This window comes from Gopherus flavomarginatus, chromosome 3, assembly GCF_025201925.1.
Source record: "Gopherus flavomarginatus isolate rGopFla2 chromosome 3, rGopFla2.mat.asm, whole genome shotgun sequence".
NCBI lineage: Eukaryota > Metazoa > Chordata > Testudines > Testudinidae > Gopherus > Gopherus flavomarginatus.
Window position 1 is genome coordinate 154,615,417 of NC_066619.1, and position 13,819 is coordinate 154,629,235.

Below are 13,819 nucleotides of genomic sequence, written 5' to 3' on the forward strand. Positions count from 1 at the left end.
AAAGAGTTTTTTGGATGGAAACTAGCATGCCTAAAATCAGCCGGCACCTAGAGCCAGGGCCTGCCAATATAAAACTAACTAAATAATAAAATCATAAAGGATCAGGTCCTTGGATTGAGAGGAATAGGTAAGGATTTTTTCTAACCGGGAAAATGAAACTTGCTTATCTATGGGGAAGGAAACCCAGCTCTTCAAAGATAGATTGGGGTTTTCTGATGTGGGAATTCCCACCTACACACTTCCAGACTAAGTGAAAATGCCCTACAAATAGCAGTCCAGAAGCTCCCTCTGAACCCCACACCACATCTACTTGCCTCCTACTGAGCAGCAAGTGGAAGAGGAGCAGCTGCAGCTACACAGAGCTGAACATGAAGTTTCTTCTTCGTCTCTCACTCCTGCTTCTTCTGGCTGCAGTTCTGGCGCAAGGTACAGTAGCACTTTCCGTGGCACAGCCTGAGGTTTATATTTTTCCTGCAAACTTTCATTGCTCTTCACTCCTCTTTCCTGTAATGTGTCTCAAAACGACCACTGGTCTCAAACCTGGGTTAAACGCTTTGCAGTCTCTTACAAGTGTTATGTGAGAGAACAAACCTGATAAGAGCTGCACAGACACAATATCAGGAAATACTTAACACAGTAAATAAGAGGCAGCTGTTGGCTTTGTGTAACTGACAATGTGCAAAGCAAGCTACAAGCAGGAAAATTCACTCATTTTGTACAATCTTATTTTGTGGTTTCTCCCCTCCCCTTCTGGAAAGTGGTCTCTCCCAGCAGAAAAAATCTGATTTGTCAAGCAAAGTATAAATTAATACTCATTTTATGGTAAAATAGATGCTTTTCATTACAGAGATATAATTTTATGATATATGATCATAGAAGGGGAAAGTATAGGATTAAGGCCAGCAGCTCCATGCAGGTGCTGTTGTGCAAATGTCTCCCACACGGGCATGATCATGCCCAACTTTTATTCATTTACTGAGGCAGTGATTGAAATGTTATTTGGAGCCACCTCTGCTGGAAATGAAAGGGTTAAATAGTGCTTAACAACTGATTCTGGCCCAGCTTCTCAAAAGGTATTTAGGTTCCTAATTGCCACTGATTTCAATTATTCGATTTCCTGAATACATTTGAAGAACTGTCTCTCTCTGCTCTGAGTGTCAGAATACAATTCAGACATAGGCAATAGCCCCTCCCTCCCCCCCCCAATCTCTTATTTTATTTCATCTCTCACATCTGCTAAACCTACACTGATTTTGGTGGAGTTACACCAGCATAAGAGAAAGGAGAATTTGACCTAGTAGTTTTATCATAATAAACAACGTTGTGTTCAATGTATTTATATATCTGTATTCTTTATGTCATCGTAGGAATGCCAACATCCAGCAGAGGACGCTGTCTTTGTATAACAGCTGGTGCACCTTCAATCCACCCAAAACATATTGCAAAGGTTGAAATATATGGGCAAAGCAGCAGTTGTCAGAAAATCGAAGTGATGTAAGTGCATAATTAATACCGTGCAGCGCATGTTATTTTAGTATTTATTCAGTCACTTCCCATTTCATGCTAAGTCATTTTTAATCCTGACAGTGTCACACTGAAAGAGAGCAAGCAAAGAAAATGTCTGAACAGCAAATCCAAGCAAGCATCACGCCTGATACAGGTAAGCCATAAGTATGCCGCCTCTGTCCTGGTTTTTCCTAGAATGCTCCACTTTCAGCTTTTTTGATGTAAGTTGCAGGGAATTCAACTTTGGGATTTGAGGGAAACTTTTCCTTTAGTCTGCTAGACAAATCTCAGCGCTTGTTATCAGACTATTACATATCTTTAACAGCTGAGTTTCCTGGATCTCAAAATCCTGGGATTGACAGCACTGACATTTTGGTATTGGGAGATACTGTTGGATGAGACCATCCCCTTTTAGCACAGTGTACAGGAGTCCTGAAAACACTGGGTTTAAACCCCTTTTCTTAAATCACTGAATCATCATTTTGTGGCTTTGTACTGAGTCTTTAAGTCAAATAAATCAAGATGCTCATTCTGGACAAGATCTTATGAACTCAACTTTAAAAAGGCCTAACTTGCATGCATTTCATTTACATATTAGATGCAATGAGGAAGCTGATTCTCTGTATGAAGTATTATCCTTGACATGAGAGGCAGCAAGATAAGGGCCTGGATTTTAATGTCACCCCTTAGCAGAGACCTATAATGTTGATGTAGAACAAGTGCACAATATAACCCTTTGCAAAATACACTGTAATTATTTCCATTATGCACAGAAGTATAGAAGGAGAAAAAAATGGATGGATAAGTAGTAGTAGGAATACTCTAGTAGGAAACTAATCCTTCGTGATATGGTGAAGCCCAAACACAGCAATACAGCATGGGGCAGTGGAATAAGCTTGTTTATATAATAATTGCATGCTCTAAGCTAGAGCACCTGCAGAAACACAATGATGGCCCTTTCCAAAGGGCACCTGAGAAAGCAGGACAGCTGTTCAGAAACAAACTCCAGTGCACCTGACCGTAAACTCCAATAGGAAGTTGACCTGATCACCTAGAATTGTTAAATGAATAGATGGACACTGCATAGCTCAACTAAAATTGTCCTTTATAGGACAGCCAGGCCTTTGGAAACAAATGGCTAACACAGTAACCATGTATACCAGACTCCTGTAATGGAGTCCGAATAGGAGATATGAGGCTTTCAGTCCTGGGCACTTGAAAGTTTTCTGACTGGGAAGGGAAATCTGATCATGACTGTGGCCCACGTGCAGTTGTGTGTGTTTCTGGTTTGGCATTGCCTGTCTGCTGTTTGCTCTTGCAAGCATTTGTGGGTTTTGTGGTGCACTCTGCTTCCCGTTCACTGAAGCAAAGTTTTCACGTGAAACAGTGTCCTCTGTTAGTTACAATGGGGTCCTGAGAGTCAAGACTGCTTGGTTCTATTCCCAGTGCCGGTACCTAGTCACTGTAAACCATATTCTGACACATTTACACCCAGCAAGTATTACTCTAATCCAGAAGTAGTTCTGTTAACTTCAACAGACTATTCATGGAATAAGGGGCTAGTCAGCATAAGTAAGGGTATCAGAATCTGGTCCTGTGTGGCATAGCGTAAGGTGCTCAACCTCTGTGCCTCAGTTTCCCCACCTGTAAAGTGGAGGCATTGATATTTTCCCACCTTTGTAATGCACTTTGCTATCATGGAGATGCAATAATGGAGCATGCTTCCACTGTCCTTGAAGGAGGCCAGACCAGAAAACTGATAGTATTTTTCCCCCTTCCAGAAATTCTTGAAGAGAAGTAACTAATAGCAGCGACCCGAAAGGAAGACTGTGCAAAACTACTAGTGGACATAACTGCTCACGCCATTTACCTGCTCACAACGAGGCGAGCACCCGGCCAGCCTGACTCGTCCCTGGAGTGCTTCTAGCCATGCAAGTACATCACAATGTGTGATCAGCCCCACAGCAGATAAAATATTTGCAACTATTTTCCTGTGCGTCAACATCTGTCGTCATTCTTCACACTGGTTATTTCATCTGCTATTGTTTAGCCTTGTCAGGACTTTTGTCATCAGGGACTTGACCTTAGCTAGAGCAGATTTGCTAAAACATTACAAAAAGTAGATCCTCTCTGATATGCTTAACTATGCATTTACCTTAGAGACACTGTAGAACTCTATCCCAAAGAAACCCAGTTGAGTCTTCTGGGTTAATCATTCATATTCTATGAATATTCAGGGAGAGCATTCTCTTTTTAAAAAAAATATGCCAGGGAAACCCCTGTTTAGATAAAAATATGCTTAATGCAAACTAACAAAAGCCAGCAACATCAAGGTCAGAGTTTTAACCCTATCTTTAACTCAAAGTACTGGTTTATGAGTTTCATAAGAGAGTTTAAGAGGAATTGTCACCCTCTGTTTTGGATTTTTATGTTCCATTGGTTTGTATCATACTGGCTGTAACATTGAGACATAATTTGTCATGAATAGTAAATATAGATGTACAAACATTTCAAAAGACATACTTTGAAATACATAAAGGTACATTTTGTTTTTTCTCTGAGACTGTAGATTTGTTTTTTTAAACATTGAACTAATATCTTGAATTTGTACAAGTGTTTTGTAAATAAATAGATTTGTTGGATACAAGCATTGCTTTTTTTTTCTTCTAAGAAAAAAATATACATATCTCCCCCAAACACACTATGAATAATATTACTGGACACATTTTGGCACAGACCCTCAGCAGAGATAAGTCAGCTTAGCACCACTGATTTCAATGAACCAGTGTTTGCATTGGCTGGGGGACTCATCTGGTATAACAAAGAATTCAGTCAATAATTCTCCCTCTCTCCCTGCCCTGCCTTGCCATTTCATTCTCAAAGCATGTCTACAGTAGCATGCTGCAATTTACCCTTGCCCTTCAGGGGCTCACCGTTTTCATGGGAGCAATATTACCAACCCCAAAGTTTAAAAATCCTGAGTTAGGATCCCCCCACTCCCAAAAAATGGGTTAAAATGCCCCCCCACAAAAAATGGGTTAAAAAACATGATATATTTTAAGGTAGGGGAGCAAGTCGCACACTTTGTTACTTCAGTAAACTGAACTCTTTGTGCACACCATTGGCTCCTTGTCCCTTCATTTTCACCCACAAGCACCATGTGTACCATCCTCCCCTCTTCCTCCACTTCAAGGACTCACTGTAATTAGCTTCCATCCTGTGCCAGGGAGTCTGTTTTCCTGCATCCGGAGAGCAACCCTTGCATCAGTGCAGGATGTTGCTGCTACCTTCGGCTCCAGCACATCCTGCCAGCTGTCTGCCTCTGGGCCCAAGTCTTCTGTGGCTCAGCCCTTTGGGCACATCACTTATGGTCAGACCTTTTCCAAGATATCACAAACAAGCCCCAACAGAACTGAACAGGTCTCCTACCCCTCTGGGCTACCAAAGTCCTTTTTTCTCTATTTACAAGCTGTATCTCAGAGCTTCCCTTGCAGGAGCCTGCACCACCACCTTCATATCCCCTGTTGTCTCTGTATCCTGACCCTGAACACCTCTCAGCTGGAGAAACCTACCACCTCTGCCCAAACCAACCAACTTCAGTCTACTTATTACAGCTTAGCTCTGCTCCCTCTGGCCAGGACCCAGGCACTGACACCTCCTCAGCTGCAGGGCAGGACTAATTGGGTACCTGTGCTACTCTTGCAAGTGGTGGGGGTTAAGCTCTATCACAGCCCCACCCCCTCCCCAGACTTTGTATGCTCCCCATTCCTCCTACATAACAGTGGTTCTGTGTCCCCACTCTTTTCTCCCCATGCTGCAGGTTCTAGGTGGCCACCTACCAGGGTCTGTGTACCCTAGTCTTTTATTTCTATCAGACAGGTGTCACAATTCACAGGGTGTGCGTGTGCTCTGTCTCCAGCTTTCATACAGTCTTTCTGGGAGAATCACCTTTGTTCTAGGCCCTAGACCTTCACTTTTCACACTGGTGAGCCCTATACCTCTACTACGCCATCACTGGGACCTCTGGCTTCTAAACATGGCTCTTCCGCCAGTCCAAGTGAGTTCAGACTCCTGGGAGAGACTTCATCCCTTTGGGGAGTGACACAGCCAGCAGGACAGCCCTTCAAAACAAGCCAGAATCTGTCAGTCAACTGGAATACAATATTTAAGGGTCCTCAAGTTACCATGGCAAAGCAAAACTTAATTGAAAGCCCATGTTTGCAAAATTGCCTGCCCTTTTTTTCCAAAGCCCCCTGGATTTCATCTGTCTCTCTGCCCTGGACAGCAGCAGCAACAACCTTATATTGCCATCTGCCCACATGTAGGCCTTTCTTTCAAATTGCATTCATGCTGTGTTCACATGTTCAGCTTTCCTTGGCTCCAGGTGTTATCTAGTTGTTGGTATTTCATTATACCTCTGAGGCAACTCCTTTGATACCTTGACAGTTAAATAGACATGGGTGGGTTGGTGTGAATTACCACCAACACCCTTATTTCCCTGTCACAGGGGAAAAGGAACTCCTTCACAACCAGTGGGCAGCATATGACGTGAGTGGGGGAAAATGAGTCATGCATCTCTTCATAATATTATCACAGAAATGTCCATAGTCTTGGTAATAGGCAATTCAGAATGTCAACATTCTAAATTGAGATGGCGGCATTATGCTGGAAGGTGTTAATTTCTGCTGTTAAGTAATATATAGACAATTAGAGGTGTTTGAAGCTGATGAGACTGCTAACCAGATATCAGGGGTTTCACATGTTCCCCATTTTCCCCTTCCAGTTTTCACCAAAAGCAGTTTACTCCCCTTTGATGCTTAGAACATTCTCAGAAATTTTGTAATTGATTGGATGCAGATTTCAAAAGTTATTGAATTGGAGACAGAACAATGCCTTAGGGCCTCACAACCGTGGCCAAAAAGATTAGTTATGTTTGATCTGTCTTCTGATTTTTGAACTCCATCAACCAAAGGGGTAGTGATGTTGAGCAGCCGTGAGTGAGCTAAGTCCTTGTCACACGAATTCTGGCCCACTTTGTTTCTCCAGAACCCAGACCTAACAACATCTTGTGACACAAAGCCAGTAGATCTTTAATGTCAATCAAATTACACAGACTTGTATCAACCGTCACAAATTTGTATGAAGTGCTGCCTGAGGGTGCAGAGGGCTCTCAGATTCTCCTCAGACCCCAAAATGGCAGTCAATTCTGCGCCCCTCAGCTCCACCTGCTGGATTCATCACCAAGAATTTCTGTTATTACTAAGTAACTTTCATTTTTGGGTCCCCAGTTCTTTCATTGACCAAGTGTTATGCTTATAAGAAGCACATGGGATTTTTTTCAAGTGAAAAGGTAAAATGCTGTGTTTATTGAAGATACAACAATTAGCATATGCATTTTAATTACCACACACACACACACACACACACACACACACCAGTCGATGTTATAGTTACCAGTTTAGAGTCCGGATCAATCTAGTGGCCAGCTAGGGAGAAGCCGGGTTCCATCGTCGCGACACGGTGCTCCGGGGAAGTCTTGGCACGAGGAACCCAAAGTTTTATGGCAAGACACCCTGTTTACATAGTGATTTTTTTTTTATTGGGCCAAGGAGTTTTGCATCGATATGCTGTAATAATTGTTGTTTGATGACTGCTTGTTTTTTTAAATTGTTTTTTTTCTTAAATTAAGTTTTTTAGGGAGTTATTTGATGCTGGTTTTGATTACAGCTATTTTGTTTCCATTGATAGGTGCTTGTTTTATTTTCAGAGTTGTTAACTTGCCTTTTTTTGGACATTTTAACAGAGGCATGTTGCAGCCTCCTGACGACCTTGCGTTTGTCTTTGGTTCCTTTCTAGCCCATTGCACGCCCAGCCGCAAATCAATTAGTTTTGTGCCCCCAACTCTCGTATCTGTCCCCGTGACCAAACGCATGTTCACTTTTTACGCATAACCCCAGTGTCCGTCTGCTCCTTGTCCCCAATACACTTCTGCTCCTTCTGCAGCTGTGGAGATTCTTCACATCCCCTCACACGTTGTGGCCCTTCCCAGAACTGTTTACATACCCCCTCTGGCTCAGGCCTGGTGATGTAGACAGAGAAGAGTGGCACTGACCCATGCTTTCAGGGTAGCAGAACGCATGTAGAGCTCTCTTCTTTCCCTCAGGAGCAGACAGATTTTTTTCTTTTTTTGGGTGGGGAGAAAGCAACAGCTACCATTTCAGCATTGCCATCCTCAAGTGTTCAGAAACTGCAAGTCAAGCCTCAAAAAACAGCACAGGATTGACTTGCAAATCAGGAGATTTAAGAGCCATTGGGTTTTTGTTTTCATTCTGGTTTCTGAGTCTTCAGGGTACATTCAGGTCATGTTTTCAGGTTTTCCTCTTCATCCATAAGGGCCAGACACATTTTAAACAAAGCCTGAGATTTTCATTGAATCACAGGACTGCAGAAGCTAAGACTTTAAGACAAGAAATATCACAAGCCTCCCCGTAAAAATAATGAGAGTTGGCAACACTGATTACAGAATAAACTACTCCATGGGAGAATGGATATAAAAAGCTAACCTGCTATTGTTGAGACAGACCATTTACTCACACTGGTGAGCAATTACATGACTAGTCCCATTGACTTGTCTGGGATTGTTTGGCAAGTAACTCCTCATCAATTCAAGTAAGAGGTGCACAATTTTGCCCTAAATTACGCTGACATTAAAATTTCTCCTTGGAAGAGTGCTTTTACACTTACTGATGATTAAACTCATTGCTGTGGGAAACACACTAGCTTTCTGTGGCTCAGCTATCTGTTATACTATTCAATATAGAATGACTTTTGGAGTAATAGTTACTATTCATAAAGGGCACGGGAGGAATTTAATTAAATGATTTGAAGGCTGGATTGTTGAAGTTTTGGATAAATGCCAGCAAGCAGAGAGTGACTTCCCAGAAATCACGTCTGTTGACTTTCAAAGCAGCATCCAGAGTCACAAAATGCCATGGACTATATTTTACAATATGCCACAGTCTCTGTAGGAAAATCCCTCAACTGGTTTAGATTATGTTATAAAAGATTTTTATTTCTTGTAAATCATGCCTGCTCTCTGCATTTGCAGTCTCAGATCATCCCATTTTGCCATCCCTGTGTCATGATAAGTCTCAGATACCAGAAAGGGACGTTATTCAATATTGCATTGCAGTCAATAATTGAAGTGACAAAAAATGGAACACATGGCAACCCTCTCACTCAGCACTGTACCTCCTCTCTGCCCCCGAAGTCTTCCCCTTTCTTTAGCTGGTAGCAGTCAGAAGAAAAAAAGTTATGGCATAGCCACATTCAACCTTCCTCCCCTGAGCCAAGCACAGACACTAGAATAAACTCAGGCTTTGATCCTGCACATGCATCCATAGCCATGTCCTTAAGTTTAAGCACACAAACAAGCCCATCAGGCCCCATACTTGTGTGAGGCGAGTTAAGGATGAATGTGGTTGGAGCATCAAGGCTTGGATTACGTTCCTAGAGTCTGAGTTCCAGAAATGCTGCATACCTATAGCTCCAGTGAAAGTCAATGAGAGCTGAAAACAACCCAGTGAGACGTAAGGCCCAATTCGCCTTTGTTCTGCACCATATGTAGCCATTTACAGCTGTGCAAGCTGAGTGCAAATTGCGCGTGAAATGATGCCATGCTGATTTGGTGGTGTTTTACATCCACTTTGCATAGGTGTAGACAAATCCACAAGGAGCCCTGTTGCTGGGAGCATATGGTAAGGATTTGCTCTTGAACCTAGTCTAGTTGGTTAAGTTTTAGCTACTAGAAATCATTTTACCTTTATTTGTCTTGTAACCATTTCTGACTTCAATGCCTTGTACTTCTACTCACTTAAAATCTCTCTTTGTAGTTAAATAAACTCGTTTTATTCTTTAATGAAACCAATCCGGTGCTGCATTCAAGCTGAATTGTTTGGGTCACTCCTTTTAAAGCAGCAAACTGTTGGATACTGTTCCCTTACGGGGCAACTGGACCTAAAATATTCAAATTGTCCAGGAAGAGGCTGGCCAGTGCAGAACACACATTTTGGGGGAACATTTGGGACTGAGAGTGTGTTGGGGTCACCCTGCAAGTGGAAGCCAGATTGGGGCTGGCAGGCTGCAGCTATACACAGACACTCAGAGCGTGACCTTCAGGCTGTTTGTGGGAGCTACAGCAGCAAAGCATTGTGAGGTGCTCCAGGTTGCAGACGACGGATGTCACAACCCCTCGCTGATCTGCATTGCACCTTGGAATGTCAAAGACATATAGCAAGACTCCTTTTTTCAAAAAACAGTTTTTTTAAGACAACAGTTTTTAAACAGTTTGTTGTCAAAATTTAGCATTCAGTTTCTGGAATTTACACTGTGAGGATTATCTAAGTCATAGCATTGCTTATACTTCAGTTGGATGATTTATGCAATCAAACAGTGCAGATTTCAAATTCTGAATATCACGATCATCTACAATGTGAAATTTGCTTTTAGTGAATATTCAGGTTCAGCATCTTTGTATTAATGAAGCTCAGCCGTTCATAAGGAGCCAGTGCAAAATGGTTGCAAATATGGTCAAATCCAAGTTAGTTTTTGTAAGCAACCAAATATTTACAGAATATTTTTTTTTACAGTTCTTTCCCTTCTATTATATAGATACTAATCCAAAGCCCAGTGAAGTGAATAGGATTCTTTCCATTGACTTCACTGGGCTATGAATGGGTGACGGGGGATGGGTCGCTTGATGATTACCTGTTCTGTTCATTCCCTCTGAAGCACCTGGCATTGGCCATTGTTGGAAGACAGGATACTGGGCTAGATGGACCATTGGTCTGACCCAGTCTGGCCATTCTTATGTTCTTAAATGGTTGGTACCCAAGTGAACAATGCTTGTCTTGGACAGAATAACATTTCGGCTGGTTGCAGACATGCTAGGACTTTTGGATTTCAAAATGGCAATGTCCTTCCATGATGTGTATAAGTCCTGTTTATTTCTCAGTCACCAGGGTTTTGCTGGCTTGAGACCAGAGTGCTCAGTCCTGTTGGCCCATGGCCTTCTCAGTGCACATGTTTTTAATCAAAACAAACTGTTGTTTTCTTATCAAAGAAATTCTGTAATCTCATTTTACTCCACCATCCTCCTCTTACAGGCGGTCCCAGTCATTGGATCAAGGTTTCTGATCTCTATCTTCCCTCACACTTCCCCTTTCCCCTGGGTGTCATGATGTTCCCTGGTTAGCCACATGCTTAACCTAAAGCATGGAGTAGGTCCACTGAAGTCCTTGCTGGATCAGAGATCGTGGTCAGCACCTTGTAGGATTGAGCCCAAGAAGATCTAGGAAGTGATCACCTAGAACTGGGTTATGACTCAAATTTATAAAATGGAAAATCTCCTTTCTGTCTTAGTTATGCAGCTAGCGGAGTGTCCGCAAGATTCAGACTGAAAGAGGAACTGGGGAGGTGGGGGTCTCCTGTAGTTAGAATGAAGATATTATTTCAATATAAAGAAAACAAAAGCAAAGCAGGGGGCCAGTGCATTGCCCTGGTTAATCATCAGCCATTTGATGCCTAAATATATATACACAGCAAATCTGTCACTTTCACATCAAGATTAAACAAAGGCCGTTTGATAAATTATCCATCTTACAACTATCCTAACACAGGGCCTGATTACCAAGAAAAGCCTTTATGTAAGGAACTCCAGGGGGAATTCAACCCCAGATGGCTAAGTCACCCAGAAGGCAGCTGTAGTACACTAATTCTCTGGATGAGGCAGAGGGTGTACCCCACGGGTCCCCAACCTGGTGCCTGTGGGCCCATGGCGCCTGCCGGGGTGTCTAAGTGCACCCATGTACTGGCCGGTGGATGAGCATCTGCCAAAATGCTGCCAACAAGCAGCAGCATCCAGGGGTGTCGCTGCCAAAATGTTGCCGATTTTCAGCAGAATTTTGGCAGCGGCGCCTCTGGGTGACACTGCTTCTCGGTGGCATTTTGGCAGCAACACCTATTGATGTTGCCACTTATTGGTGGCATTTTGGCAGATGCTCGTCCACCGCCATGGTCCTCCATGGCTCGTCATCTGGCACCCACTGGATGAAAAAGGCTGGGGACCACTGGTGTACCCAACACACCCAACAGTCAGGGCCAACTCCAGGCACCAGTGGTGCTTGGGGCAGCAACCTGCAAGGGGCGGCAGTCCCTTTTGTTTTGGCCCCAAGCAGCCAGCCGAATTGCCGCCGCAGACAGCGGGGGCAGTCCGTGTGCCGTTAGGGTGGCAGATGCGTTTCCGCGATGGCAGCAATTCGGCAGCAGCTTCTATGTTTAGCTGTCCGCTGCGGCTTCAGCTAAACATAGAAGCTGCCACCAAATTGCCGCCACCGTGGAAAGGCGCCTGCCACCTTAAGGGCGCACGGACTGTCCCCGCTGTCTGTGGCGGCAATTCAGTGCGCTGCTTGGGGCTGCGAAAACTGTAGAACCAGCCCTGCCAACAGTGGCTTGCTTACACTTGCTTCCTGCATAGTCACTACACCTGTGCAAAATGAGGGGATAGCAGAGTTGGAACAATTGTGAGTGGCCACACAAGCTGCAAGACAGTGGTGAATCAGGCCGAAAGCCATGTTTTAGTGCCGTTTTGCTTCCAGTGTGTCACAGTGTAATTGTTCTAACCTCTGTAGACAAATATTTCATGCAATGTACAGCGCTACTGGAGGATGGAGACCTGCAATACGGAAGAGAGCAGTTGATTTAAAGTTAGAAAATTAAATGGAAGCCTAGAAAATTAAAGTGAAGTCTTGTTAACAGATGTATACGTTATACCATTTTTCCAGCAAGGCAGCTGGTTGGGATTCGTGAGCAACAGCCTTTTCTTGCTGCTTCCTAGTAGCTCTGCAAAGCAGAGACGATTCCTGAGTAAAAAGGATTTAGGAGACTTCTTTCTGTTGGTAATCATTTCGGGCTGCCTGGGCACAGCTGTTACTTCAACATCTGCTTAAGCCGCAGACTGTGGTTTGGCAAAGAACATCAAACTTAGGGGGATTTACTACTTTTTTCTTTTCCAGAAAAACACCCCAATTAGTATAAGTGAAAAAGAAAATAGAAGCCCAGGAGGGTATTTTGGGGGAATTGGTTTTAGAAGTGTTGAATTTGTTAGGCTAGACATGTAGGAGATGTATATTCATGTAGCACAGTGACCACACTCAGACCCAGAAAACACTTGGGAGCCCCTGGGAAGCCTCACGTTCTTGAGGTCAATGCCGTTGGATGGCCCTTCGCATCTGTCAGGATCAGGCTCTCAATTTGGTCATTCACATAGGAAGAACCAAATTAGACAGGCCATTTGGGGAATACACTGACATAGCAAAAGGCTCGAGTGTTTTTGCTCTTTGCCACGCCATTTTCCTGTGGTTTGCCAACACTTTCTCTTCAGTATTCTTGTTTTCATTCTCTTTCTATCCATACGTCTTCCCTTGTGCCCCCTCTCCATTTGCCTTTTGCCTCCATTGTATCCTCTTGGTTCCTGGTCTTAAGCTTATTGAAGGCAGTGGGAGACTCACACTGATTTTAAGAACTTTGGATCAGGGCCATGGCCCTCATCCAGCCTCAAGCCTCTATTATGCTACCATCCAGTGAGCTGCCTCTAGACTCCCCTCTCCTTCTGCACCTAAGGCCTGTGCAACCAGGTTGTCTATCCTTCCTCCTTTCCAGAGCTCTATGCAGGAGGGCATTCCAAAATACACTGCACCATGTGAAAGACACCCACAATCTTCTGTCATCAGCACCATCAGCTGAGGCAGTATGGGCCAGCTATTGAGAGACCCAGGAGAAAACAAACATGGTTTTACAGCATGGTAGGACAGGTCAATATATATACTCTGGGCTTAGTTTGTATTAAATGTTGTTAGTTACAGTGCACCCATCCAATGCTCTGGATGCATGCACTCTCTGTTTAAATAAAAAAAATTCATGAGGAGAACCAGTGTCCAGAAACTAAGGCCAACATTTTCAAGTGACCATTGATTTTGGGTGCCTTGTTTGCTAGGTTCCCCAGCTCACACCTAGCCTCGATGTTCACTGGTGCTGAGTGGCTGCAGCTCCAACGGAAAGCAAGAGGCAGTGTGTGCATTCACTACCTCTGAAAGGCAAGCAGCCCCATTAAATGGTCTCAAGATGAGCATCCAAAAATGGAGGCCCTCAATAATAGTGGTCATGTTTGAAAATTCAGCTTTGGAAGACGCCTAGCTCTTCCTCCCCAGACAGAGGGCTGTTCCCCGGTAGCAGCAGGAATGAGACCAAAGAGGGT

At 43.6% G+C, this 13,819-nt stretch overlaps 1 protein-coding gene across 1 annotated transcript; it reads left to right on the forward strand.

The window, feature by feature from the left end:
- Positions 1-325: 325 nt before the first annotated feature.
- On the forward strand, positions 326-3,736 carry LOC127046233 (C-X-C motif chemokine 11-like). The gene is made up of 4 exons (XM_050942930.1): positions 326-426; positions 1,368-1,494; positions 1,588-1,660; positions 3,288-3,736. The coding sequence occupies exons 1-4, from the start codon at positions 369-371 to the stop codon at positions 3,309-3,311; spliced, it is 282 nt and encodes a 93-aa protein (XP_050798887.1). The 5' UTR covers positions 326-368; the 3' UTR covers positions 3,312-3,736.
- The last annotated feature ends 10,083 nt before the right edge of the window (positions 3,737-13,819 follow it).